General features: G+C 35.8%; 1 protein-coding gene across 14 annotated transcripts in view; it reads right to left on the bottom strand.

Moving 5' to 3' along the window:
• CSNK1G3 (casein kinase 1 gamma 3) overlaps positions 1–27,189 on the bottom strand; it is a 111,587-nt gene that overhangs the window by 15,865 nt on the left and 68,533 nt on the right. For 6 of the 14 annotated variants that reach the window (XM_054511267.2, XM_045891735.3, XM_045891753.3 and 3 more), the window contains 5 exons: positions 15,010–15,095; positions 14,805–14,889; positions 12,832–12,980; positions 11,557–11,652; positions 7,719–7,814 (listed from right to left, as the gene is read on the bottom strand). In XM_054511267.2, the coding sequence (XP_054367242.1) occupies positions 7,719–7,814; positions 11,557–11,652; positions 12,832–12,980; positions 14,805–14,889; positions 15,010–15,095 (512 nt within the window). The remainder of the gene's footprint in view (positions 1–7,718; positions 7,815–11,556; positions 11,653–12,831; positions 12,981–14,804; positions 14,890–15,009; positions 15,096–27,189) is intronic. The other 8 variants (XM_045891770.3, XM_064595831.1, XM_045891762.3 and 5 more) reach the window with 4 other exon arrangements.

Genomic DNA, 27,189 nt, shown 5'->3' with positions numbered 1-27,189 from the left:
ACAAGACTGAGAGGAGGAAATGGAATCAATGTGAAGGGCAATGACAGGGCTATTCTAGGAGCTCCGGGAGTGGTGGCCCTTGTTCCTCAGCCAGTTTTGCCTGCACTCACGGCTTCGGCTACAAGCTACGTAAAGGACGTGCTGAGCTCAACCGCTCACCCACATGCTCACCTAGACCACGTGGGGTACACACTCAGTACTTCCAAAACTGAATTTCTCATACTCCTCTCAAATGTGTCACTCCTCCTATCCAGGGTTCCAGTTTCCAGTAAACCCTTACCATCTTCCCAGACCTCTGCTGCTTTCCTTATCAAAGCTCATCAGAAGAGAAAGAAAATGCTAATATATCAAAGGCCTGGACAGCAGACTGACAGCTGACTATGAGACTTAACAGGTCCGTTTACAGAGCCCCATTTTACTGAAACTTAACTAATTCTCACGTTCTAACCGAGAGGCCACAACATGCCAGGCAGTGTTCCAGGAACTTGGAAAAACACAAGAAAAACACCCCTGCCCTTGTGGGACTGAGAGTCCACCCCACAACTCCCAGAAAAGTCACTAGACGTCAACTAACAAATCTAGATGAATGCAGGATTATGGAGGCTGAGTTTCCTGTATCCTACGCAGAACAAATACTTAGAAAGGAATGCTGCATTTGTGCCCACAGCTGAGAACACACAGAACGGCCTCGATCGTTATTAGAGACAACCAAGCCAAGGAGAGGAATACCACTGTGTCTCAATCTGCTGCTCTGTTTGGGGGCACCTGCTTCCTCCTTTCTGGCATTCTACTGAGTTCCATGTTAATTTCTTCTCTTCATTTCACCCTCTTTCTGAAAGTATTTAATTAGCAATCATTATTTGTCCTAATTATCAAGCATAATTTGGTTCTTTATTCTTAATCTTTAAAATGTCAGAGCTCCTTGCTGAATTGGAAAGGAGCTAGAAAGCAGGGTTCTTATCTTACACTTTTGTATTCTCCACTATCTGTAATTAGCAGTATGCTTTGCATGCAGAAGATAAAGAATTCACTCAACAATTTCCATTGTTCTTCCCTCAACGTGATAGTCACAGGTTTCTTTTCCTCCTTCCTGTTCAATGGCCCGAGAGAGCTGGAGGGACCCCATCTCAAACTACAGGCAGCTCCTTGAACATGCCTTCCCTTACTTTAAGTGGCATTATTGAAAATTCATAACCCAAGTATTCTACATTTCCAGCAAGAGCAACTGTATGAACATGGCTATTATAGAATCTGACTTACTTCAGCTCACACAAAGTCATAACTGACTTTAATAAGCTTTATTTTAGTGAAATGTTTCAAATCTCATTCCACCTGGTTGACCAGAACCAGACCAGAAGGAAATAATATCTTCATTTATGTATTTTTTTTAAGTAATTTTTCTTTGGTTTCCCAGATTCCCTAACTCTCTGAGTAAAGGCTAACAACCCGGGCTAAGAACAGAATCAACGTGATGACAGAGTTGTCCTATAGAAGCGGCCTACTTAATACTGGTGATGAGAGTATATCAGGGCATTAAAAATGGTTTTCACTTAAGAAAACTAGTATCTTTTAGTGAAGGGATTTTACAAAGAAAAAACAAAGACACAGTATTATAAATAGCATGTCATTATATTCCTCGAAACCTAAATCAACCAAACAACAACTATGCACAAATCATTTTTATAAACCAAATTCTAAAGAATGATCCCATTTAGGTAACATTTCTAGAATTATAACTTGAAGTGGAACATATAGGAGTCTCTGAAATACTGGTGTTCATCACCTGATTTTTCTAATGAAAGTCCATCTAAAAAATGACAGCCTCTTTGAAGTTTGACATTTAAAAAAATAACCCAGGTGTTTTACAGGGCTTTTGTTCTTGTTGTTCTTAAAGAAATTTTCTCTGATAGTCCCACTTCGGTAAGAAACTTAGTACAGTTCTTATTTTAAGATGTTACCAAAAAAAAAAAAATAAAGTAAATAAAAAGGCATCAGATGTGGTGTCACTTTTACTGTACCAGAGTTTAAGGGGAGGGGGTATGGAAACAGCCTGCAGCTCAGGATGGGAGAGAAGTGATGATGGCTGCCTGCCACATCTAATTCCAAAAGAAGTCATTCACATAGACTTTTGAGTACAAAGATAACACACGGTATCTTTGTAGTCAATGATATTATAAGGCTAATTAATTCACTTTCCAAATACAATGAGTTCATACAAATCAGTTATGGTACCACCTTCCTAATTTCTATTTGAGTTATTGTAAGCATGCTACCAAGTGCGCAGCAGAGGCTCACTATCTTAATTAACCAGATCTCCCTCTATCCAGTAAATATATTAGAAATACTAAAATGTTATGTATCTTACTTATGCCCTAAGCTTTTTCTAAAAGCTATCTATAAGAAAGCACACTAATAAAGGAGATATAGTTAAGAGTAATTTCCAAAGAGTTTTCTGGACCCCTGCTAGGGTTCACATGTATTACATGAAACGAACTTTCTTACATATTCTAAAACCTAGAGCTAGAGTTATAATTGATCCTCTTGATATTCCAACTGATGACCTGAAGGCACAGTGAGATTCTCACGGACTTTCAGCAAAGATAAACCAAAATGGATTTTCAATCTAATTTGCACTTATAGAAGTACAAAGCAGAGCACTGTACTCTGAGTATTCCAGCCTTTTGAGACGTTACTGTAAATGTTGCTGTAAAAGGATATAAAAATAAACCTGTAATGCTGATTCACCCTAGTGACACCTGGACAAGGCATTTATTAAGCTAAAGTGACGGAGCTGAGCTGGACATTACTTATCTGCTAACGGCACCCCGCTACTCTCCTTGTACAAACTCTCTTTTACAGATTTCAGCGCCCTGGAAAACGGAACAGAAAGATACAACTGTACTCATCACTTGATTCTCCCCCTTTTGAGTACCTGTGTGTTTTGAAAGATATGAGAAAGCAAGTGAAAGCGGTTACTGGCCATGTTTTAGAAAGGGGAGTATTAACGATGAGCACGATGGAGGACGGCCAGGGGTGTGGCACCTGCTATTCCTCTGACTTTTAACTATGAATGTTTCCTTACCATTTCGAAATACATCCGTCTCACTCTTTCCTGCTATCCTCACCTGCATGTGTATGTCTCCAGTTACACTGACGAAAATCCCAGAGTGCCCAGCACAACAGGTAATGTTCGTCCTTCACTTGCACGCGCAGTGCCCGGCTGCACGCCACAGCGGCACCGTCTGTGAGGCCGCCCTTCTCCCCTCAGGGGCTCAGACTCAACAGTGTTCCTTTACCTGCAACCAAAGGCTGTACAACTAGCGGAGATTTCCCAACGATCGGGACCTACACCATCTCCCATGAAGTAGTCTTCCGATAGTGCCCCTAACATCTTGTCTTCCTCCCTCTGCTCGAAGTTGCCTTTCCGCTTTCCAGGACCGGGCTTTTGGCTGACCTTGAGCTCAAAGGAGCCGTGCTCCAGCAAAAGGCACAGTTCCTGTGGGATTCCAGATGAGCACTACCTGCCATCGGTGGTACATTTTAAAAACCTCATTTTGGACATCCTAGTTTGCCAGGCAGAGACACGTCAAAAAGGGACAGTGACATGACCTTCCCCCTCAGCCCTGACACCAAACTAAATTCTACCTTCTAATTATCTTGCAAATCCTCTCAGTTCTCTTCATCTCTGCTACCCATCACTTTCCCTCAGCTGGACTTCTGAGAGCTGTGTTCCTGCCTTAGACTTGTTCTCCCTTCAGCTTAGTCTCCAACGAAAGCCATCCTTAGAAAAAACACTAATAGAGTTACCTTGCTTATCTAATTCTCTTTACGGCCACCCAATATCCTCAAATGAAGTCCAAATGTAATAATGAGACCTATTAGGTCCTTCAGGACTTGCCTCCTGCCTACCCCTCAGTCATTTCTCAATACACACACCAGCTTGACTGGACTGTAGTCAATTGCTCAGGATGTCTCTCCCTCCTCCACCACCTTACGTGTGCTGCTTTCTTGCCTGGGACGGTCCTCTCTAGACCCCTTCCATCTGCTAACTCCTCCTACTGATGCTTCACTTTAGAAACAGGTGAAAAAACAGAATACAAAGAAGTTCCGCTTTTTCCAGGAAATCTGAACCCACTAAATCCAGGTCAGGAGCTTCTCAATACGTTCTCATAGCATGTTATACATTCTCCGCTTACCACATGGCCTGTTTAATTAACCTCCCCCATTGGCTGAAAGCTCCATGGGGACAGGCACCCTATCTTTGTTATTCTTCCTTTTATTCAAAGACTCCAGTACAATGCCTAATACCTCTTAGTAGACATTTTTGTATATTTGCTGAATAACAACTGGCCAAGAAACTGAAAGTGCTAGGTCTAAGTTTCTCAGCCATAGTTATTACCAAGGATTCTAAAGGGAGCAGAGAGGAATACATCTGATTGCCCTGGGAGCTTTTCCAAAACACATAAAAGCCAAGAACAAATTCAAAATATAGTCTTCAGATATTTGAATGTAATTTTTAATCTCTTGTGTGGGAAAAATTTATCAAACGTGTAGCTGGATCCTTCTGGTCAGTGGATTAACATGATTACACTAAAGATACAGAATAAAATTAGATAAATTCCAATTTGACAATGCTTTCTTTGGGCTGTACCACTAGACTTCACTTCCCAGAGACTAATCAAGTTTCTTAATCTGAAAAAGCAATAGATTATTCTAGTATTTGTACTTCATAAGGCCCACCCTCTGTGCTAATACTTTTTAAATTAAGTTCTCACGACAAAACCATGAGGTAGAAGTATTATTAATATTTCCATTTTACTGGGGCACCCGGGTGGCTCAGTCGGTTAAGCGTCTGCCTTAGGCTCAGGTCATGATCTCAGGGTTCTGGGATCGAGCCCTGCAGGGAGCCCGCTTTTCCCTCTGCCCCTCGTGTTCTCACACACTCTGCTCTCTCTCTCCCTCTCTCTCGCTCAAATAAATAAATAAATAATCTTTAAAAATCTGAAAAAAAAAATTTCCATTTTACTGATGAATAATCTATGGCACAGATTTTAAACTCGAATTTGACTCTAGGGCTTGTGCTCTTAAACACAATGAGATCAACTTGGCAAACCAGATGTCTGACCTGTAACACATACAGTAATTCTAGAAAAACAAGGAGTTCAAATTTAGATTCCACCATTCAGTTCCTATTAAAAACACATCTGAAATAATGAATATCCGAGGAACCTTCTGTAAATCAAAATTGCAAGAGGTTTCATCTTGCAGGTCAACCGGAAGCAGCCCGGAATGCTTTGTGGTGCCACTGAGAGCCATTCTGAGCTCCAGAAAAACACTGCAGTGACAGATGAGGGATGAATGCCACAGGCCCCAACTGGCTTATTTGGGGTAACTCCTGATTCTGCTTCCAAATATCCTAAATCTGTACCATATTTATTTCTCACCGGATAGCTATCAACTTATTATGGTAATGTCTTTCCTAAGAAACTATTCGATGACAGGGCCTTAGTATTTGCTAAAGGCTAATTTTTAATTGCCATATAAAGTCTTTGCATCTCCTACAAAGTCAACACTGGAAATTGTCCAACAGGTAGTTTACTGATCATCACACAAAGAATCTCAAGGCAAATTATTCTCACACTTTTGTATTAATAAAAGGGTTTTTCTCTTTATCTATTCCCTTCATCAGACAATGAGAATAACTGAAAAAGTTTCCCTTCCTTTGTTCAGAATCCAATGTAGTATTATATTTATAATAATGATCACATTAGCTTAGATTTTAGGCACCTTTCTTTCCTCTTCTTACTACTAGCTTTAAATTACAATTTTATTAGCCCAATTATACAAGTGTCATATTGTAACTTTTCAAACTTTTTACATGGGTAGGACATAAAGCATAAATGAAGTCAATATTTTAGGAAAGAACAAGGTTCAGGCATGAGCCTACTTAGGCTGCCAGTAAATTTTTCACAAGACTGAAGCTTGCTTAATGTCCATCATGTCAGGTTAGTTAATGGTGTAAAATATATTCAGGAAGTCAATGAAAATAGTGTAAAATTTTTTGTTTTACTTATGTATTACTAAAATTCTAGTAAGTAAAACTGATCATGTATTGAATATTAGGATGAAGCCAGATGCAGTCTCTGAAGGCAGAGAAGCTTTAAAGAGATGGTGAGAAAAGAGGGGAGTGGAAATGTCTCTTGGGGAACATATGAAAAAAGAGAACATACAGTACTAGAGTGATGAGCCAATAATCAAACTCATTCACCCTGTGATAGTCTGGAGATCCCATGAGCCACCTCTGCGAATCCCACAGAGTAAGAAGAAACTAAGAAAATAACACATTTGTGGTAATGGTGCACATGGCCGGACAGCTTTCTAATAGTGTTGTAACTGTTGCAGATATCCCTGAACACTGAGCAAGACACCTGCTATTGTAACATACAACACTTAGAAACGTGTAAACGTATACAGACACACACACCATCCAGTCTGTGTTATGAAACTAAATATAATTTGCTCTATTAACTTTTCCAAGGCCATGAATTGGGGTCATAAAAAATTTTTTACAATTCAAGCACCCTTGCCTCTAAGTCCTCATCAAATACCTCTGTTACACAGGACTGAAAGGTCCACAGACTACAAAGTTCTATAAAAATATTTGAATACATACTTTAAATTACCTCTAAAATTTAATGGTGAGAAAAACATGAGAACTTCTAAGATTTAATCAAGAACTGACTTTTAGAATTCAAATCAAGAAAGAATAAAATCCAGAGCAGGGATCCAAAAGACTAAATATATCTACATATTCACCAAGAAAAATGCAAATTTGATAAAACATAATGGAAAATTATTCAAGTGGAAATATGTGGAGAAAAAAAATCAAAACTTTTAAAGGAAGTTCTAAATTGAAATGGATGGAGATAACATTTATTATCTCAATTACTTTAAACCGTCATTTAAATTACCTTAAACTAGCATTTTAAAAGAAATAAGAGACTTGGCAACCTTCCCCTTTCTACAATTCACATAAAAGATGAAAATTTAGGGGGCATGGGAGGGCAAGATAAAGTATTCTAAGGGTACAGAGAAGGAAGGAGGAATGAACACTTCAAAAAAATAAAGGACTGCTTTAAATTTTCAGAAATAGCCAGAAAATTGAGGGGAGTATTTAATAAATACTTGTTCTTGAAATTATTTTCTCCATCTGGTATTTTCTAGAAACAAAATATACCATTATAACAATTGGGGTCATGTTTATTTGAGCAATTAATCAGGAAGTATTTTCTGAGTACTAAGGATAAAAAATTTCCTATTTAACTGACTGAAGTTTAAAGAAGGAAAGATCAATGAAAGGGAAAAGTTATAAAAGTGTTCTATTACAGCATTAAAAAAGTCCGAACTTATTACTGAAAAATCAAGCTTAACACATATTTCAAGTAATACAGTTTGTTTTTCTAACCTGTTGTGAGTATGACTTAACTTAAATATTGTTGCATATACTTGCAAAAATGAACAAAGGCAAAATCGTAGTATCCCTGGTGGTCTTCCTAGACCATGTTAATTTTGCTTTTTGGTTAAATACAAAGGAAAAGAATTATGGAGAGTTCAGCAACAAGTTTTGCATTAGGATATGAAGTCATGCCATGAGTTCCAAAAAAGGGTTAGTTGTATAAATTTGGGAAATAATCACTCATGCAAAAATCAGAAAATACCTGTACCGAGCCACCATGTCTGTCTGCTGCAAGGTGAGCTCTCAAATGGTGGGGATTTGCCTGCTGGGAGTCCCAAGCTGCCCTGTGGTCTGCCGACTGCCATTTATTTAATGCATGTGGCATGCATGGAAGAAGAAAAACCCAATATGTTAAACATCTCATCCTTATAATATAGAAAACAAACGTATAAAAGGAAATTTAAAATACCCTTGCTATTCTGAGTCACAGATGCAGTTATCTTTGCATACTGGATGTGGAGAGGTTTTCGTCACATGGCTACCATTAGGTAATGATCAACCACAAAAATAAGACAGAACCATAGAATTTAGAAGTGAAAGGGCTTTAGCTATCATACACTCCACCCTCCAATTTTATAAATGAAGTTAACAAAGAACAAGGGAAGTAAAAATGATGTGCCCAGGAAAGAATTCCAAATAAATCACCAAAGTACTAAAATGCCATCCACTATATTTTCTTACAGTAGAGGTCCCCCTTGGTTTTCTGATGAGGAACTACTTCTAGCGAGGTTTAAAAAAAATAGTCTTTAAACAGCTGTACTTAGATCCTAGAAAACTTTTCTCTCTTGCTTAAGTACCATGTTTCTGACTGTGAGGTTAATATAAAAAAAACAAAGTCCTTTAAAAAGTGACAAGTGTTATACAGAAGAACACTATGAGGATATGACAAGCAGTTTTTTTTATTAAGTGACAATCCTACTTTATATGAATCCCTTTGCTTCCCTGATCTCCTTTTATCTGGTTCAAATTAAGGAACCCATTCCCATGATAGGCTGATGCTTTTACAGGACTTGGCAAATTGGCATGGCAATAACCACAAACTAATAATAATCTACCGCAGAATTAGGAGTAGCTGCTTAATAGGGGTCAGTTTTGAGGTTTCAGGAAAATGTGGACAGCATTAATAAAAAGAAGGAATACAATATTCAAGATTGTTTTACATGTTTGGTTCTGCATCAGCTGCTTTGCATGTGCTATCCCATTTTGAGATAGACAGTATCATCCTCACTTCAATGATGAAGAGGCTTGAGACTAAATACCTGACCGAGGTCAAAGACACTGCAAGAAGTACGGCAGGGATTCAAACTCAAGAGCCAACTGCTCTGCCAGCAGTACTAACTAGCTCCTTAACACAGTGACATATATTTAAAGTCTTCGGTGCTCTTTACTTTCTTTCTTTTTCAACCTAAGTCAAGAAAAACTCGCCAAAAAAGAAAAAACTTGCCACAAAGTGCCACGTATATTGGGCCACCGGGAGCCTGAGCTCATCAGTGGCCGGAGTAGGCCTAGGGGAGAAGAAATGTTAAGTCCAAACAGGCACAATGAATAAATGTTCTGGCACTAAGCTTCCCAAATTAAAGCGTACAATGCAAAATTACGTAAGAAGTATGAGGCGTCATGAAGTCTATCATCAAAGCAATTACAGACAGCTCTAGGTCTTTTCATTAAACCCTCCGTGTTCATGACCAGAATTTAGCAGGTGTGTAGCTTAAACTAAGATAAATTAGAGGAGATTAAATCTAAAGAAGATGAAAGAATGAAAATGGTGCTAAAATGGAGATAAACACCTAAATACTGCCTAGAGCGACAGGTAACATGTAAGGGTCATGGACCTCTTTAAGAAGGTAACTCCCCAGCCTCTCCTCAGAACCAATCGTGACAGGCATCTAACACCTTCCTTGGGATGTCACGGGATTCTGAACTTCAACAACCAACTCTAGGGTAAAACTGCTTACCTGGGGACACTGCAACATTTTAGTCATTTAACTAAAGGTTCTTCTTTTGCGACTGTCAATTTTGAGTTTCTCATACACCTGAAATGTTTACTGCTTCACTGATGTTTAGGAAAAGTTTTTAAGATATACAACTTTTCTATTATGGTGACAGTCTGCATACCCAGGTTTCAAATTTAATACATAAGCTACCCTAAAGGGTTTCCTGAAAAAACACAAAACGAAAAGCAAAAATCGACTCCCTACATTTAGTGCAACAAGGACTACACAAATAAAACATGGTTCCCACCTTCAGTGAGCTCACAATCTAGCTAGGAAGACAAGTCTGAAACACACAGAAAATTAAACTTGAAGACATTTGAATTATAATTGAATTCAACATTTAAAGAAGAGTTTCACTCATTACAATACCTAACAGCTCAAGAGGACATCTCCAGAGAACATGAATTATTGATCTTCATCCAATTGAGAAATTAATTCTGATTTATAAAACACAAACTCCCAAGTCTTCACTTTAGAGCCATTTCTTTCTATATTCAGCATCTTACCGTAGTAGTCAAACTACCAACTAGTACTAATTTATATCTGAAGAAATTTATATTTAAGATCCTTTATTGTCCCAATTTTTCTAAGGCAAAATTCTAAAACTACTCTGTCTTAATTGGCTGTACTTTAAAGCCTACTATTGTTCAATATCCCCTAAATGGAGCATTTTATTTTGCTATGATTTTTATTGTGTTGTGTTCTTTCCTTTGATTTTCATCCCTTGTTTAACTCACTGCAACTCTGATGGGATAAAAGATATAAGAGTAAGAAAGGATAGCACATTATCCTTCCCCAGAAAGGGTTATAACTGAAAATTCTAAAGATGCTATTTAACTTCCAATTAGCAAAATGTTTTATGTCAAAGATAGATTAAATCAAGCTTCTTTTTACAAAAAAGAGAAAAGCAAGAACATCACTCAAAAATTTCAACAGCTTTCAATTACCTTACCCAGGAAATACAAATTCTTCCCTATTTATCTGCTATGCCTACTCTCTGCATAGAACCTACTCTCTGCCCAAAGCAAACTGAAATGCTCACTATTTCTCAAACTACATTTTTAAACTTCTGCTTCCTATTTTACACTGTTCACCCTCCCCAAAATGCCCTTATTCTTTCATCTGCCTTTAAAAAATTCCATTCGTTCTTCAGGCTCAACTCAAAAGCCACCTTCTGCATAAAATCTTTACAGATCCCCCATATTCCAATGATCTTCCATGGCACTTTATTAGTATACTTCATATGATAGAGGTTACACTGTTTGGTAATATAGTTACTTGTGAGTTTATTGTAATAATCATGATAACAATAACACCAGCCATGAGAGTTGAGATTTACTGAATGCTTATAGGAATTAACAAGCATTATTTCTGTTTTGCAGATGAGAGAACCAAGGCTTTGAAAAATAAGAGTAATTTGTCCAAGATCAAGTCATATCCAGGTGTGTCTGATTCCAGAGACTGAGTGAGCTCTTAGCCACTCATTACAAAATAATTTCTTATAGGTTATGTTGTTTTCCTTACTTGTGCATTTCTGCAACATGCAGAATAGTAGCTTTCAAAGAGCAAAACTCAGCAAATAATTTATTGAGCTAAATTAGACTGCAGTTAGAAAGATCAACTGCTATTATAATTTTTTCCAACAATATCTCCAAACACTTGCAACTCTACGAGTATCAAATATTGCTCAAAGTTTATACTAATTTATACCACTAATTAGAAATTTATCATTAAACATTTTCATGTGATTTTTAAACTAGTAAAGAGTGAACATGAGGGGGAAATGGTTTATTTGTTGCAAATCTATGCATTCTTGATCCCTGATAAGCATGTGTATACCGTCTGTTTTATCTATTAAAAAAAAATGTATTTCAATCCTTCAGTATCTATCTACATGTGTAGATCTGTGCTCCCACACACACATACACATGGGCACACCTGTAAACCTACCATCTGGGCATGGTAAAAAACCAAATTTATTTTTAAACTGTCAGAAATTAATACAGAAGCAAATCAAGACATTACATATCTGAAAGGGCAGCAAACCTGGTTTTTGGATTGTTGCATCTTATCTCTGTGTTGATGTGCTTCTCTGTTTGATGACAGAGCAGGATCTTGCTGAACTGCACCCACTGGAGTAGGCTACGGTACAAGAATTAGCATCAATACATTCTATTTCAGAAGTCGTATTCAAAATTACTTAGCTGCTTCATGGAATCAAGGAAATAATAAAAGACACTTAAAGTAAAGCCTTACAAAATGATACCATTCTTGAAATATGTCACTAAAAATAAGTTAAAACAAGAGAACATAGCTACTTTTTTACATTATTTTCAAAAATGTTTAAAGACTTTATCAAGTATTCACTTTTATATCAATAAAAGACTTTCTAATGCAATCTTTACTTTCAGGTTACTTTTTCATATCAGAAAAATGAAAGTGTATTTATTTATGTCTCTCATTTTCAAAGCTAATGTATAAACACAATAAATCATTTTAAGAAAATAAGGAAATTATTTTTTAAATAAGCTAATAAAATGGCTTATTGTCAATATTTTGACTCAGGAGAGACTTATAAAGTCAATTCACTTTGGATCTAAGAAAAATATAGATTAAACATTTAAATAAGTCAGTTGTTCAAAAATACATGAATCTGAGAGTTTGGTAGTTCCAAATATGGACAAAAATTTGTCAACAGCAAGCCACAATTAAATAAAGTTTTGTAAGACATTCTAACTTATTAAAAAAAAATAGTGAGAATAAATATTTTAAAAGTTGTCTCGTCAAAGAATTTCATAATGTGTCCCTTTAAATGATGAGCACCAATTCTACAGTTATAGTCAAGACTAATTTTTTTAAGTTACAAAAACTTAGAAGAGTTTTAAAAACCCAAAACATGCTCCAATTTTTAAGTACCAGTCTATTCAAGACATAACCTAAAACTGCTAGTAGAATTAAAACCTATAATTTTATTTTACAAATGTTTTGAGAAATGACTGAAATAAAACACAAGACTAACTGATCTTTTAAAGTAACAGGATATTATACAAAAAAATAATTATATTTGACAGTAAGAGATAAATCAGGAATGAAAAGTTGAAAATAACTCATTACTTCAAAAAGCAGGGGGTCCAAATGTGGGGTTTTTATAAAATTCAAAGAATAATTTTAGTATTATGCTGCCTAAAATGCCCAGGAAGATGCAATAAAATGAATCCTTTAAAAAAATTATTTGTATTCAACTCTTTTCACTGAAGAAGCTGTACTATGGGGAAAAAAGTACTACAAATAATCTTTCATTATATAGCACAGAGTACTCACCAACTGTTTACCAATCCAGTCATACTCATAATCAAACATATATCCTTTTCGATCAAACAAGTCAGTAAAAAGCTTTCTTAGGTAGTCATAGTCTGGTTTTTCAAAAAAATCTAGCCTTCTTACATAACGAAGATATGTTGCCATTTCTTCTAGAAAGGAATAAAAATTATTCTGATATGTCTCTATATACTCATTAATAATAAAATTATTTAAATGTCTAAAAAGTGTTATAAAAATATGAAAAAGCAACAAAATTCTGCAATTTAAAACTTTAGGAATTTAATCACAAAGAAATTAAAAAGTTCTCGAAGGGAAGAAAAAAATAGGGTCAAAGGAGAAACGAGAGGTTTTATTTAACAAATACATTTGCTTCATTTCATTAGGAAAAGCTAAAATTTTTATTTTACATTGTTATTTTGAATAGAAACCTTGGATAGTACTAAAGATTGAATTAGCAACTTAATAACGCATAATTACTTAAACACAAGCATGATACTCCGCTCATAAACTTAAACATTTATTTAAAATACTAATGGGAATTGATTTATATATGAAAGCATCTGCACTAGCTTGATGGATTTCTTTTACCATCAGACATATTCACTAACCGACCAACAGAGGATTCAAATTCCTAATTTGGGCCATGAGCAGAATGCTAACCAAACAAAATAAAGCTAAGAGATCTCAGAAATAAAACACAGCAGCAGAGTTTAATTTTTCTTTGAATTTTCAGTCATACAACAATTATTTGGTAATATATAAATTTCTCTGTGCCACTGTAATTCCCAAATGTATTAGACATAAGTATTTTTCTTAAAGATCCTACTTTCCTAAAGGAAAAGAAAGAAAAAGCCATAAAAATCAACAGGTAAAATGGTGAGCAATTCGTAAAACAGGGTTTCACCATCAGGGCACAGGAAATCACTGTAGTGAGAGATGGAAGGTTACTCTCACGTGTTTTTCTGATTCAATTCACTGACAGTGGCCAGTGAGAACAGGATCATGCACTGCCCAACGGGCAATTAGAGTGGCACCCAGTGACCTTCCTCATAGGGTGACTCTCACTATTCCACATTCTAGCTAATTACCTGGTTAAGTGACTCTGACACCATTTTATCCTGCAGAAACATGTATACACTTCAAAATAACACACAGCCAGTCTGCCTACACCTACACTGTTAGTGTCAACCAATATATTTTTAATCTTCCAGTTCTGATGTTACAGCAAAGACAAAAAATATGTAACTAAAGTTTGCTGTCCAAGAATAACAGAAGCAAACTTGAGGAAGGGCTCCCTGAGATCATGCTGCTTGCTGACACCCCAGCAGTGATGCCCAGCAATGGACAGGAGGACATGCGAATACTGAAGTGAGGTATGAACTCAGTCTGGGACCTTCCAGTTTGGTTCACTTTTTACTTAACAACATTAGCACACATTATTCTTATTTCTTAATTGATTTAGGAATCTTAAGTAAATTTTGGTTGGCTTAATCTGAATTGCCAAAACTTCACATGGAAGTAAAACGATTTTTATAAAGCTCCCCAATGTGACATTAGCCAGAAAGTACTAAGGTCTGTAAGATCTTAATGTATTTTGAAAACTAAATCATACATCACACACCTCCTTTGAGCTTGACGATGAGACTCAAATGACTAACACTGTGCACCAAAACTTTATAGCTCGCATTTCTCAGCAAGTATTTTAACTTATTGAAAGTATGTCACTGATATGTTAGCTGATACTGGTCAACACTATCAAAAAATGGGATTTTCTTATATTAAATCCATCTTAACAGAGCAAATATACAAATTGTCCCTGTGGTCTATGCACCAAACACTGACATCTTTTAAATCATACTTTGAACTCATTTTTTTTAAGCATGAAAAACAGTCATAAACTTGAGCAATGGAAGTTAACTGCTCTGGTTTTCTGTGTCTACGCACATGTATACCACTGTGGTGTCATTCATTACCTGGAAAATTTTCACATAACACCTCTATTGGTGTGGCTCGTTTTGTATCTCCAATTTTCTGATACCTCTCTTTTAATGTGTCAGCCTGAAACAGAAAGGAAAAAAATCTTGAGAAGGTGGTGATTTTAAAATTAACTACTTGGAAGACAGAACCTTAACATACTAGCAATTTATAAAATTCAAAAGGAAACACAAAAACAATTACCTTTAAACCTTGCCAAGGAAGACTGCCTCTCAGAAAATACATGAACATATGACCTAAAGCTTCTAAGTCATCTCTTCTACTTTGTTCTGAAACATAAGAGAAACATCAACTTCACTTTCCTCTCCCGGTTAAGGATTCAAGAATGGAGAATTGATTCTTTTGTTACATATAAATTAATTCCCAACGTTCAGTATATAAATATAAAATATCTAGCACTTATAAGCAACAAATCTTGTCCAGTTAAACAATGTTTTTAACATTAAAATTATTGTGCATCTTTAAAATATGCCACTACCGTTTTTTTGGGGGGGGGGGGTTGTTGTTGTTTTTTAAGATTCTACTGGGCACTTATTTCTCTCCTTAGATATCTACCCATAGAAGTATAAAGCAAGTCAGAAAGGGTTCCATGGTCAAATACAGAGTCACTGTGTACTATAGCCCCATCTTAAAGACCCAGGATGTAACATACTAAAGGTTTAGGAAAAACCCGAGATAAAAATGTTTAACTTCATTTAACCTGCATTTCTTGAACTTACACGAGCACACAACGTCCATCCTATACACTCTCCATTAATATTAACTGCAATTAGGATTCTGTGTAATATATTCTTAAAAACACTTGTATTTGACACATCCCAACATTAATAACCCCTCTGCCACCATCAAAAACATGCTGCTAGAACAAACTGCCATTTTCAAATTGCTACTGTTGTTTTAGTAACAAAATGTTGTATAGCATGTAAGTGAGTGACAATTACAAAGGAAAACTTGAAAAGGTACTTATATTTGCTAAGTGAATTATTTTTCAATTTTTTTGTCACTGAAGTCAAATGCTTAAGATTTCTTACTATTTTAAAATACAAAACCTCTAACAATAAGAGAAAAAAATAGTATTTTAATTATAAATGTGTAAGATGTTTTATCCAAATGAGTCATCATCATACTACCTAAGCAGTACTGAATGCTTTTGAAAAAGCAAACTTTTCAAAGCATGGCTCTCAACTAGCATGAACAGGACAGAAAAGGTTTTAATTTCTACTATGTAATCTCATTCCACAACTGTCTCCTGTAACACTTGCTACTATATATATATATATATATATATATATATATATATATAGTGTAATTATCTAGTCTTTATCTAGCCTCCCACCAGACAGCAGATTACAGGACAGCAGATGTCTCTTGGCTCATTATCCCCAGGACCAAGTATTATGGCTGCCACAGAGCAGGCACTCAACACAGACTATTTAAATATAAAAATGAGTATCTGAAAATACATAATACTAGATATGTGTCCCTCTCCTACAAGCAAACAAAGATATCCAGAAGAAAATGCATCGAATTGTTAGGAATTAGGTTTATGAGATTGGAGGATTAGACAGGACATTCCACCTTCTCATTTCATATACTCAAACTGCAGTATAATGCCAAATTTTTTTCTTTTTTGCTTCTATTTTCTATTATAACAATGTAAGCATATGCTATTAAAAATAGAAAACTTTCAAAATAAATAAAATGGACTCAAGGTCTTTTTTTTTTATTTTTTTTAAGATTTTATTTATTTGACAGAGAGAGACACAGCGAGAGAGGGGACACAAGCAGGAGCGGAGGGAGAGGGAGAAGCAGGCTCCCCGCTGAGCAAGGAGCCCAATGCAGGACTCAATCCCAGAACCCTGAGATCATGACCTGAGCCGAAGGCAGATGCTTAACGACTGAGCCACCCAGGCGCCCCTCAAGGTCTCTTTAAAACCCATTAGTAAAAGCGGGGATATGAATTAACATGAGAAAAATGAGTAATGTGTTTTATATATACAATTTGACTTTATTAGATCTTGGGAACCTTAGGAATAAAGAGTCATGCAAAGAAAAAAAAATATTTCTGAAGTCCCACTAAGAATCAGAATCACCTCTGAAACTTTTAAATGCCTCAAATGAGCAGGCCTGATGCTGGAGACTGATTCCTTAGGTATGACATGAGCTAGAAGAATGTGCATTTTAAAAAAGCTTAACAGATGATTTTGAAATACAGCCAGAGTTGAAAAGCCCTAAAAAAGAAACTCCTTTTATTGAAGTATACTTTACACATAATAAAATACACCCATTATAAGGGTACAGTTTGAAAAATTTTAACAATGTACACCTTAGTACCACCACAATCAACAACTATTTCCAACACTCCAAAAAGTTCCCTTATGCCCATTGCCTGTTATTCTCCCCTCCCCTCAAAACAACCACTTATCTGCTTTCTGTCAGGCTACATTAAATCTGATTTTTTATAGCGTTTCATATGAAAAGCATAGTATAGTATGGACCCTTGGGTCTAAATTCTTTCACTCAACATATCTTTTTATGTTGTTGTGTGCATTGGTAGTTCATTACTTTTTATTGCTGAGTAGTATACTACAATATATTTATATATTCACCGATTGATGGGTCATGAGTAACTTCCAGTTTGGGGCTATTGTGAATAAAGCTTTTATGAACATTCTTGTACAAGTCTGTGCGTGGACGTATGTTTCCATTTCTCCTGTGTAAATTTTTAGGAGGAGGATTACTGCCTCAGTAATTTTACTTTTTTAAAATCACTAAAGTAATTTTACTTTTTAAGACACTTCTATACTGTTTTCCAAAGGGGTTGTGCCATTTTATATTTCCATCAGCAATGTAGGAGAATTCCAGTTGATGTAGTATCCATCCCACATTTAGCATGGTCATTCTTTTATATTTCAGCCCTACTAGTGACTGTGAGGTATTAGCTCACTGGGATTTAATTTGAATTTCACCAGTGACTAATATTTTTGAACACTGTTTCAACTGTGTTATTGCTTATTCATACATCTTATTGTGAAGGGTCTATTTAAATATTTTACTCATTTTTTTAAATTGAAAAATTTAAACACATTTAAAATTTTGAACACTTCTCAAAAACCAATTGAGCGTCTGTGTAGGGGTCCACTTCAGGACTCTGTAATGTGACCCATTTATCTATGTCTAGGCCAATAATAATAATAATAATAATAATAATAAGCAAATGTCCTGAAAGACAAATTACGAAGATGCGAATAGTTCTATTCCAATTAAAGAAATTTATTTTATAATATAAAATCTTCCCAAAATATAACCAAAGGCCCAAATGGCATCACTGGTGAATTCTATTAAACAGTTAAGGAATAATACTAGCTCTACACAAACTCTTCCAGGAAGCAGAAGGGAATCTTTCCCAACTCTTCATTAATGATGTTACCAGTCAAAGGCATTTTACAAGCAAAGGGAAGTACAGGAAATGTCTCCCATCAAAACACTCACAAAATCCTTCAAAAGCTAATACATGATGACTAGTTCATCCTATAAATTTAAGGTTGGTTTAACTTTCAAAAACAAATTGATGTAATTCACCATGTTAATAAAAGATATATATCATATGATCACCTCAAAAGATACAGAAAAAGTACTTAATAAAACATAACATGCATTTATGATAAAAAAAAAACACTTGTTAAATAAGCAATAGAAAAAAAAAACTTCTTCATTCTGACAAAGGACTTCTATGAAAAACCTACAACTAACATAATTCTTACATGGCGAAAGAAACACAATCAGAAACAAAACAAGGATGTTCACTCGCACATTATCTATTCAGTGTTGTACTGGAAGCCCTTGTTAGTTTAAAAAAAGAAAAGATTTAAAAGGTATTCAGATTGGAAATAAAGAAGTGTAACTAGTTTTCTCTGCAAGACCAAATGATCACATATGTGAAAAATCCTAAGTAATCCACCAAAAAACTCTATTAGAACTAGTACATGAGTTTTGCAAGGTTACAGGATACAAGGTCAGTATATAAAAATCAATTGTACTTCTATGAAAGCATCGACAACTGGAAAACAAATTTAAAAAGCAATACCATTTTCAGCAGCATCAAAAAATATGAAATATTGTAGAGATAAATTTAAAAGACTGAACGATATGCTAATACTGACCCCTCCCAAGTAGCATTCTTTGTTAAGGAGAGGAACACAATATAAAAGGCAATTTCCCTCTAAATTCAAGGTGTGGGGCTTTAGTTACCAGAGTGACAACAAGCCATGATGATAAGGTAATCTTGCCTAGATGGTTGTCTCAGAAAGCAGTATTAGTCTCAAAACCTACACAGTATTTAAAAATTCAAGTCATAAATACAAGCTAGTAAAATAAACCACTTCTGCAACTCAGTCTGAAACGTTCCTTACCCTCATAATTCTTTTCTTTGTGTTCTTTCATCAACTGATAAATCTGGAAGTAAATTTCACCATGTAGTGAGTAACAGAAGTCATGAGGAAGGCTTTATCTTTGAAATACAGTAACTAAAGAATACCTCCTCAGGTCTCTGTTTCATGGGGTAGGGGTGGGGGGGGCATCTCCCAAAGGTAATCTGGCCCTTATTAAACCCTGTTCACATTTTATAAAACACTTAACTACAAAGACCTGTTTGAAAATGGATGTTTCCCTGGAAGCCAAGAATCCTTATTATAGGAACCCTTACTATGAGCAACTAAGAAATTAGAAAGTGATGATTTACTTTGCAATAGGTATCATTAAAGAATCTTTTAAATAGGTTTTCCAATAAGTTTAAAAGTTATATAAAGAGTCAATTAAAATTCTGCTTTTTAAGAATATACGTAGCACACCAAAGGAGTACGTGCACCCCAATGTTTATAGCAGCAATGTCCACAATAGCCAAACTATGGAAAGAGCCTAGATGTCCATCAACAGATGAATGGATAAAGAAGATGTGGTGTATATATACAATGTAATATTATGCAGCCATCAAAAAAAAAATCTTGCCATTTGCAACGACGTGGATGGAACTAGAGGGTATTATGCTAAGCGAAATAAGTCAATCAGAGAAAGACAAGTATCATATGGTCTCAGTAATAAAAGGAATTTGAGAAACAAGACAGAGGATCATAGGGGAAGGGAGGAAAAAATGAAACAAGATGAAACCAGAGAGGGAGACAAACCATAAGAGACTCTTAATCTCAGGAAACAAACTGAGGGTTGCTGGAGTGGTGGAGGTGGGAGGGATGCGGTGGCTGGGTGATAGACATTGGGGACGGTATGTGCTATGGTGAGTGCTGTAAATTGTGTAAGACTGATGAATCACAGACCTGAACCTATGAAATAAATAATACATTATATGTTAAAAAAAAAAAAGAAGAAGAAGAAGAAGATAGCAGGAGGGGAAGAACGAATGGGAGAAATCGGAGGGGGAGACGAACCATGAGAGACTATGGACTCTGAGAAACAAACTGAGGGTTTTAGAGAGGACAGGGGTGAGGGGATGGGTCAGCCTGGTGATGGTTATTAAGGAGGGCACATACTGCATGGAGCACTGGGTGTTATACGCAAACAATGAATCATGGAACACTACATCAAAAAAAAAAAATGTATATGTATCATATGAAATACATACAACCAGCACATATTAGGAGCCTAGTATGGGTCAGTGTGTCATATTGATGATCATTTAAAATTCTAACTACACTTAAAGCAACGGTAAACCCAAATAAGAAAACAAAGGCTCAGAAAGGTTATGCACCTAAAAGAGAAAGGCAGACTTCTAAACCACATGCATGCACTTTTTCATTTCTAAAAGCAAAGTAGAACCAATTAATCAATTAATCAAATGTTTATTGCACACCTTCTGCAATGCTTTTCTACTCCTTGTCTCAACATTATTTTCCCTTTTTTAAAACTGACTTTATTCCTCACACAGCTAGAATTGTTTTCTGTTTTGACTGAATTTCAATTCAACTTTCAGAAACAGAAAAAAATTCCCTTTCTCATTAACTCAAATTTAGCCCTGTCAAAAAAAAAAATCAATCAAACGCTGAGAAGCAGAAAACTTTCTTATACACATACGTATTTGCAAAAAATAAGCTCATTATTGCATTTTCCTACAAAAATGAAAAACAATGAGTCCAAGAGACATGTTACTTAAAACTAAATACAGGCATGATAAGAGAGCTCAAAAAAACCAACAAAAAAAAAAACCTCTCCCTGAAATCATTCTTTATATATAAACCAAAAAATAAAAAAATAAAAATTACTACAAAGATTTCACTTTATATTTCCTACTAAAATGTTGACAATTATTTTTCCCCAATACCCAACAACAACAAAAAACTCTTCTTCAAGATTCACTGAGCTCATTTACATTTTTCAAAATTACATAATTAAGATGGTTTTTGTTAAATAAAAACACAAACCTATTTAGGAAAAGAAAAAGCACAATTATGCAAGACAATGTGCAGCAACAACTCACCAATCCAGATACCCAACCTAGCAATAACAAGAATGCATAAAGAAAAAAAGTTTTCTGAGCAATGGAACCTAGCACATGCATTCATCTGATTCCTAAAGAAGTCCTCTTGAAATCCAGTTCTCTTAATTTAGATAAAATCCAATACATTTGGCTATCAAGAGAAGCAAATCAAAAGAAGAGAACAGCAGAGTCCTGCTAGCAACAGTACTACACATGGTAACAAACAGTACGCTACAAGACATTTAAATACAAAAAAAACCTATTAAAAAATAACTACTCTCAGACTAACTATAAACCTACAGTAATTGACACACTGTAGTACTTGTGAAAAAACAGACAAATCAATGAACAGAATAGAAAGCCAAGAAACAGACCCACATAAATATATTCACCTTGACAAACAAGCAATACAATGGAGCAAAGTTAAGTTTTTTCAACAAACGGTAGTCAAACAACTGGATATCAATATGTATAAAAATGAATCTAGACACAGATCTTACACCCTTTACAAAAATAAACCAAAATGGAGACCTGTCAAATGCAAAATTATAAAAATCCTGGAATATAACACAGAAGAAAATCTAGATGACCATGGGTTTCGAGATGACTTTTTAGATGTAACACATCAGGCATGACCTTTGAAAGAAATAACTGATGAGCTGGACTTCATTAAAATTAAAACTTGTGCTCTGCTAAAGACACCATCAAGAGAACAAAAAGATAAGTCACAGACTGGGAGAAAATATTTGCAAAAGACACCTCTCATAAAGAACTATTATCCAAAATATACAAAGAACTCTTAAAATCAACAATAATAAAACAACCTGATTAAAAATGGGCCAAAGACCTTAAAAGACACCTCACAAAAGAAGATACATAAATGACAAGTAAGCATATGAAAAGATGCTACACATGTCATCAGGAAACACAAATTAAAACAACAATGAGATAACACTACTGTGACATAATGATTTATAAGAAATATATATTTGGTCAGATGACCAGAATATATTTCTCAAGATATATTCAGTCTTTAGCCACAGTTCTTGAAAACACTTCAGAGCCATAAAGGTGAAATGGGTGTCTTGTTACTAATGAAGGTGAATCTTGAACCCACCCAAGGTCAGGGGCTGGTTGCCAGGGAGACCAACCATATGATTAGAGGGTTGGAACTTTCAGTCCCACCCCACAACCTCCAGGAAGGGAAGAGAGGCTGCAGGTTGAATTAGCCAATGGCCAATGCATTAATCAATCATGAGTATGTCATGAAGCCCCCATAAAACCCCAAGAGGACAGCTCTTTGGCCCTTTTGGGAGAGCTTCCACACTTGGGGAACCAGAACACTTGCATATATCACCAAGCCAGGGCCCAAGCTGCACAAGGACAGAAGTTCCTTTGTTTGGGATCTCATCCTACATCTGACTGTTGATTTGTATCCTTCATCATGTCCTGTAATAAACTCGTAAACCTAAGTAAGTGCTTCCCTGAGTCTACGAAACCACTCTAGCAAATAAACTGAACTTAAGGAGGAGGTAGGTGGAGCCTCTAATCTGTACATGATCAGTCAGAAGCACAGGTAACAGCCTAGAATTTGCAAGTGTTATCTGAAATAGGGGGTGGAGAGCAGTCTTGTAGGATGGAATCCTTAACCTTGGGATCTGATGCTATCTCCAGGCAGTGTCAGAATTTAAGTTGAATTTTCAGACACACTGCTTGTGTCCGAGAAGTACTTGGTGTTGTGGAGGGGAAAAGTCCTTCTCTACACAGGAATTCATCCCAGGAATCCTAAAAGAACTACACACCTATTGGGATGGTGGAAATCTAAAACGTTAACAATCCCTAGTGCTGGCAAGAATGTGGAGCAAGGGGCGCCTGGGTGGCTCAGTCGTTAAGCATCTGCCTTCGGCTCAGGTCATGATCCCAGGGTCCTGGGATCAAGCCCCGCATCGGGCTCCCTGCTCTGCGGGAAGCCTGTTTTTCTCCCTCTAACTCTCCCCCTGCTGTGATCCTGCTCTCACTGTGTCTCTCTCTGTCAAATAAATAAATAAATAAATAATCTTTAAAAAAAAAAAAAAAAAAAGAATGTGGAGCAAGAGGAGCTCTCATTCCTTGGTGGTGGGAATGCAAAATGGTACAGCCACTCTGGAAGACAGTTTAGGGGCTTCTTACAACATACATTTAACATATGATCCAGCATTGTCCTTGGTATTTACCCAAAGGAGTTAAAAACTTAGATCCCACAAAAACCTGCACGTGGATGTTTATAGCAGCCTTATTCATAACTGCCAAAACTTGGAGGCAACCAAGATGCCCTTCAGTAGGTGAATGGGTAAATAAACTGTGGTACATCCAGACAATGGAATATTATTCAGCACTAAAAAGAAATGAGCTATCAAGCCATGGAAAAACACGGAGAAACCTGAAATGCATATAATCAAGTAAAAGAAGCCAGTTTGAAAAGGCTACATATTGTTTATTTCAAACTATATGGTTTTTGGAAAAGGCAAAACTATGGAGACAATAAAAAGACCAGTGCTTGCCAGGAGTTTGGAAGGAGGGAGGTGGAAAGGGAGGGATGATTAGGTGGGGCATAGAGGATGCCCAGGGAAGTGAAACTCTCCTGTATAATACTATAATGGTTGATACACGTCATTATAAATGTATCTAAACCCATAGAATGTGCAATACCAAGAGTAAACCATAAAGTAAACTATAGACTCTAGATGATAATGATGTGTCAGTGTAGATTCATCACTTGTACCAAATGTACCACTCTGGTGAGGGATGTTGATAGTGGGGGTGGTGCTGCCTGTGTGGGGGCAGGGAGTATAAGGGAAATCTCTGTACCTTCGGCCTAATTTTGCTATGAATCAAAAACTGTTCTCAAAAATTACATTTAAAAATAGCACTACTATTTAAATGCATTTTCTCTAAACTTATTTAGATCAAGGTATACATCCTAACATTCTCCAATTAAACTTGAGGGTATCACTATATTAATAGTAAACATACAAAACTTACGAAGCTGAATCATGCAGAAAATGTAAATTATGCTCATCATATTTTGTTTAAGAAAGTGAGGAATTGTGCAATTCATTTTTAAACTGTTAAAATGTAATTATAAAATGTAAATACATGTTTTTAAACTGCTAAGAAGCTGTTCGGGAGTCTAAGAGCTGTCCTCAGGAATTTGGGCCATTAACTTAGAAATTATATGAATCAAAGCACAGAAAGAAGGCATTTTTGTAAAACCATAAATTCTATGATCCCTTCACCCTATTCAGAGAGCTTACCACTTAGAGGCTTGAAATGTTATTTTTCTATGCAACACAGATTTTTATTAACACTTACAAAGCAACTGGCAGTTTATTCCTCAAATCCTAGTCTCTTAGTTCATGAATACTCAATATTAATTTTTAAAAAAGACAATTCTAATGCTCCTTAGTAAAGAGAAATGGAGATTATTTATTTCAAATGACTTCAACAAGAAGAGTTTTTTCATGAAAGGAAAAAAAAGGTGATCCAAAGGAAGATTATAAAATGAGGTTCAAAGCAGTTGACCCCCCCAAAAAAAAAGTCTTGAAAAAGATATTAAAAATAGGACACTCAAGCAGATACAGTTTAAAATAATATCTCAACATAATAAAAGAAGGCTTCCACTACAGCAGACCACAGAAATCCACGTCACACACAGCTCTAGTAAGATTTCACCTTGAACAGTGACTTAAGAAGTTATAAGAGGTACACAAATGAATCACGACATCTGCCTTAACATTAATCGTCCAGTGAACATCAACAGATATATATATACCACAGGAATAAAGGGGCTAAAATCCACACTGTGATTTTACACTATTCTTCTAGCTTTTTCCTTTTTAAATCCAATACAGTGCACAATCTCCACAAAAGAAAAATACTTACAAACCTGCACAAGGTCTGTCTGGCCAAATTCTCTTTTGAAATGCTCATGTGTGTAGGAAGTCCTTGAATGCACAAGAGTAAATGAATGAATAAGAAGGCTTTAATTCCTCTTAAAAGAGTAATCACCAAAGTCCAGGCAAAGCGGAAAGGAAAAAATATATACGCAAAATAAAATCACCACTAAAAGATCCCATTTTCACTACTTTTTCTTTTCTATCTGTTCCTAACTCCTCATAAAGCTGCTTTAAACTCAAAACATCACTAATAAGCCCATGTTCACAGCCACCTCACTTATAAAAATGCTTAAACTCTTCACCACTTAAACTCACGTGACTTTAGCTTACTCTTAATTTCTTAAAAAACAGGAAATCATGTAATCTGGGAAACAAATTTTCTCTGTTAATACTGCCCATCTACTTCCCAAGTACTACATAAAAATTGAGAAGCAGGGCTTCTGTAAATAGGAGAAAGTAAGGATTAAAGCTTTGTTCTTTGCAATACTTGCCAAAGAAATGTTTTGTTTGTTTGTTTTCTTCCTGAAAAAGGAGCAAAAAGAGATTACTGTAACAGTTAAATGCCATTTCCCAAGCTCTGAAGGCTTTTCCTAACAAGGACAAACGTATCAGATTCGCTTTGCCATTTCTACAAATAGAATGCTGTTACATTTACCATTGTTCAGATAAAAAAACATCGGGCCATAAGGAAGTCGTGACTTCATGTCTCACAATAAAATGGTGGCGAACCTTTGTTAGTTGTTATGAAATAGTCTGTTAACTACCATGAAATGAAAATCTCTCACAGACACTGTTCATATAAATACAGGTATGCCTGATTTTAACAGAAGACACAATCCTGAAAGTTGTGTATCTACTCAATCTAATTTTAAATCTATCATGAAAGTTTGCTATTGAAAGGCACTCCCCCCACAAACACTACCTGAATGCAACTAATTTTAGATATTTGAAACTTACTTTTCTTAAAGTAAGGCAGATTTATATTTTTCAGGTGTTTCAGACAGCTGAGGAGAAAAAATACCATGGTTCTACTATCAGGAGCTGTCAGGGAAAATGCTATTAGTGAGCAAGTGCTCTTAGTTCTGACTGAGAGGAAGAAGCAAGGACATGCCATATATAGCAGGTAAGTCTGGGAAGAATGGTCAGAGAAGAAGCTATGACCAGGAGTTGAAGCCTGGGTGAGATGACTGCTAAGGTCTTGAACAAAAAGTGACTACACTGCAAGGTACGCTTAAGCAGTGATGATGGGTAAGTACTGACTGGTTTACATTTCTGTCTATTCTTCCTTGTGAGTGAGATGTCAGGGATGGAATCTAAAAGCAGAAAATAAAGTTTGACTTTCTCCGATATGAAAACTGACCATGGTTTAAGACTTAAGAATCAACTACTATAAACATAACCTAGAACTGATTTTTTTAGAAAAGCAAAGAGGTAACTCAATGGGAAAGAATATGGTATCATAAAAAGAACCTCAATCCCTAATTCACACCATATAAAAATTAATTGTAGATGGTAGAAGAAAACATAAAACGTCTTTCATCTCCTGGGGACAAAGATTTCTTAGGATTCAAAAAGTAGTAATCATAAAACAAAAAAACTGATAAATAATTGATTTCACAAATATTTACAACTTTTGCACATCTATTGACACCACTAAGAAAATGAGTAGGTAAGCCACAGACTAGAAGAATCTATTCACAGTACATATATTTGGGAAAGAATTTATATCCAGAATATATAAAGAATTTCTACAAATCAACAATTAAATGACACACATGTCATAAAAGATATACAAATGGTCAATAAGCACAAGTAACAGTGCTCAGAAGAGAAACTACTACATATCTACTACAACAGCTAGAATGAAAAAGAATGACAACTCCAAATGTTGTCAAGACTGTGAAACAGACAACTCCCATTCGCTGCTGGTGGAAACAGAAA

This window comes from Mirounga angustirostris, unplaced genomic scaffold (assembly GCF_029215605.1).
Source record: "Mirounga angustirostris isolate CCGP_5_RB_7025 unplaced genomic scaffold, mMirAng1.0.hap1 SCAF_7, whole genome shotgun sequence".
In the NCBI taxonomy this organism is placed as follows: domain Eukaryota; kingdom Metazoa; phylum Chordata; class Mammalia; order Carnivora; family Phocidae; genus Mirounga; species Mirounga angustirostris.
Note: the sequence above shows the minus strand (reverse complement) of the source record. Positions and strands in the feature narration are given on the sequence as shown.